Source organism: Limulus polyphemus, unplaced genomic scaffold (genome assembly GCF_000517525.1).
Source record: "Limulus polyphemus unplaced genomic scaffold, Limulus_polyphemus-2.1.2 Scaffold102, whole genome shotgun sequence".
Taxonomy (NCBI): domain Eukaryota; kingdom Metazoa; phylum Arthropoda; class Merostomata; order Xiphosura; family Limulidae; genus Limulus; species Limulus polyphemus.
In genome coordinates this window covers 798,608-801,459 of record NW_013665712.1, presented here as the reverse complement: position 1 = coordinate 801,459, position 2,852 = coordinate 798,608, and the positions used below count along the sequence as shown (strand labels likewise).

General features: G+C 35.2%; 1 protein-coding gene across 1 annotated transcript in view; it reads right to left on the bottom strand.

Annotated features, from left to right (window-relative positions):
* Positions 1 to 1,640: 1,640 nt before the first annotated feature.
* The window catches only part of LOC106470181 (hemocytin-like), a 124,114-nt gene continuing 122,902 nt past the window's right edge, over positions 1,641 to 2,852 (bottom strand). Inside the window, exon 71 of the mRNA XM_022399604.1 lies at positions 1,641 to 2,666. Within this exon, the coding sequence (XP_022255312.1) occupies positions 1,858 to 2,666 (809 nt within the window). The 3' untranslated portion in view covers positions 1,641 to 1,857. The remainder of the gene's footprint in view (positions 2,667 to 2,852) is intronic.

The window sequence follows — 2,852 nt, the reverse complement described above, 5'->3', positions numbered from 1 at the left end:
GTACCTATGAGTCTTGTATAGACTACGTCATTCAGTAACCTACTCATTATACTGCAAACAACCACGAAAGTTCTCAGTCAATCCTGCCTCACCTGTGTTAAGATTAAACCTGAAGGGGGAAGAACCTTATTGATACTGTAGTACACCAGATTTCAGCAGTTTTTCTTTCCAGGTTTGTGGCTGAAGTGAAAAAGTTGCCATGCATTTTCACAGTTCATGTCCACGAGAATATTTCTTCTAGACTTAACAACTTTCTCTGACAACCATTTAATCCTAGTGCCTAACTATTCCTCATGGTCATAAGTCCTTCAACCCTTGAAAATGCCATTTCCTCAAATACAAAGCTTCAACTTAATAAAACAAGAATTCAGAAGTTCACAGACAAATACATTTACCAGAGAAAGCAGACACCAAATTTTATCCTTCCTACTTGCTCTGTGGTATTATTAGTTTCAATAAGTTTCCATCAAATAACTGGATAGGAACCTCCTGATAAATGGAGGCTTACTAATAAAAGGTATTGTAGAGAGAGAGTTTGACATAAAGAGAGAGAGATCAGATGCACATTGCACAAAGTAAAACAATCTTTATTCCACTCAATCAACAATGAATGTTAAATAGAAGTGAAAATGAAGTTTTTTAACTGGAGAGAGACGTGAATTTTAAGTTCTTATCTTGAATTATATTCATTATATACTAACAAGACTGACATTCTTCTCAGGATGAAAGCACTCACAATGGCCACTTTCACTTGAAAAACAGGGAAGTTTTATTCTTGGGGCATCACCTGACTTCTCAGTGAAAAAAAGACTATTACTAATTTCAATACAGTATTTTTGACATTACAATAATCTTTCCCGTGAGAAAGTACATGTGACACCCTTTGTTGACTGGCCTAGAGTTCCATGAGTAACTAAGGAGAAAGGAACTTAGTGGCTTCCATGACTGACATACTATATTAAGACTCAATATTTTGAAAATTATATATATATATATACCAACTAAGGTGGTAGGAAACACATAGTGTGCCTACATACCACACCGTGATGAATTCTAAAGATCCATCTAAAATATTATTCTATAAAAAATACAAAGTTCAAATCCAAACTGATGGTCAACAATGGGGTAGGTGTTGACATTTGAGGAAACAGATATTGACTTCTATATCACATTGCTATATTATATTTTCACCACATGATTCACAGCCAACAAATATTACAGATAGAAGAACTTTATTGAAAGGGTTTTATTAAGGTAATAACGTTTCATTAGTACATTGCCTATGTCATAAATTAAAAATGAAGAATGAGCTGACTTCTTTACCCATATGAACTAATACTTTGTATGAAAAATTTAATGTTATAGTTTTACCAAAAACTTTTAAGTTGAAAGCCCTAATGAACTAATAAAAAGATGATAAAAATGTCATCTGCAAATCCATTTATGATATATATCTACTACCTCAAAATTGGTACTGTAATGCTTGAAGTTTTATCAATATTTGCTTCCAAAATTGAATGATGCATCATTATCCACATATTCAACCACTAGAAGCATTAAAATTGTTCCAAGAACATATTATGGGTAGAAGTTTGTAAATATAAACCAAACCATACCATATCTAATAAGTCATAACACAATATAACAAACAATGAAATATATTTAATTCAACTACATTTCCATATACAATATTTTGTTCCTTGTTCAGTTTAAAAAGTAATTGAAGAATGCTGTTTTGAAAAACTTTACGATAAACAATTTTCAGGAACACTAAAAAAAGCTGTTGAAAGATTCTTCAAAATTAGATATTGGTAGGAAGAAAAAAACCATATTTGATACATGAAGTAATGATCTTGTTCATGGCCAATGTGGTCCAAACACTTGATTTCCACCTTTTACTCCTCTATTCCTCCCACCCTTCATTCCCACAAATTTGGGTAGTGAAAATTTCTTTTGTTTTGGCTTTTGCCATGGCTCTAATACTTCTGATTGTTCCACTTGTGAATTTTTCTGTTGCTGTGCTTCTAGGTTCAACTGTTGTTCTTCTTTACCAAGTTCCAATTCTTCATTCCCTGGTAACTGCTGTTGTTGACCCTGTTGAGTCTGGCCCCATGGTAACTGTTCTTGTTGACCCTGTTGAGTCTGACCCCATGGTAACTGTTCTTGTTGACCTTGTTGAGTTTGACCCCATGGTAACTGCTCTTGCTGACCTTGCTGAGTCTGACCCCATGGTAACTGCTCTTGCTGACCTTGCTGAGTCTGACCCCATGGTAATTGCTCTTGCTGACTTTGTTGAGTCTGACCCCATGGTAATTGCTCTTGCTGACTTTGTTGAGTCTGACCCCATGGTAACTGCTCTTGTTGACCTTGCTGAGTTTGACCCCATGGTAACTGCTCTTGCTGACCTTGCTGAGTCTGACCCCATGGTAATTGTTCTTGTTGACTCTGACCCCAGTTGTTCTGGCCCTGTTGATTATTTTGCCTTTGTTGCAATGACAATGAATTATAATCTTCTTTGCTTGCAGCACAAGGAGTGCACTGACAATCTGTAGGTTGCTGGAACTTTCTTTTTACTGTCTCGCCATCTTTACACTGCAGATCCACTTCTCGAGCTTCCCACGACACTGCTTGACAACACTGGCATTTATTCTGGAAGTACTGTTTATCTGTGGAATAAAAAAAAGAGAAGAATAAGTAACTGTCTAGAATAGCAAAACAAAGATAATGTCAGTGTGACTAGAAAGCCATTTATGATTGTAAAGATTATAAATAGTTAGATGTAAAATAATCCAAGCTAAGACAAAAAATAATTAGATTATGAGTACACATTGCAGGCTCAAGAAATACAATTG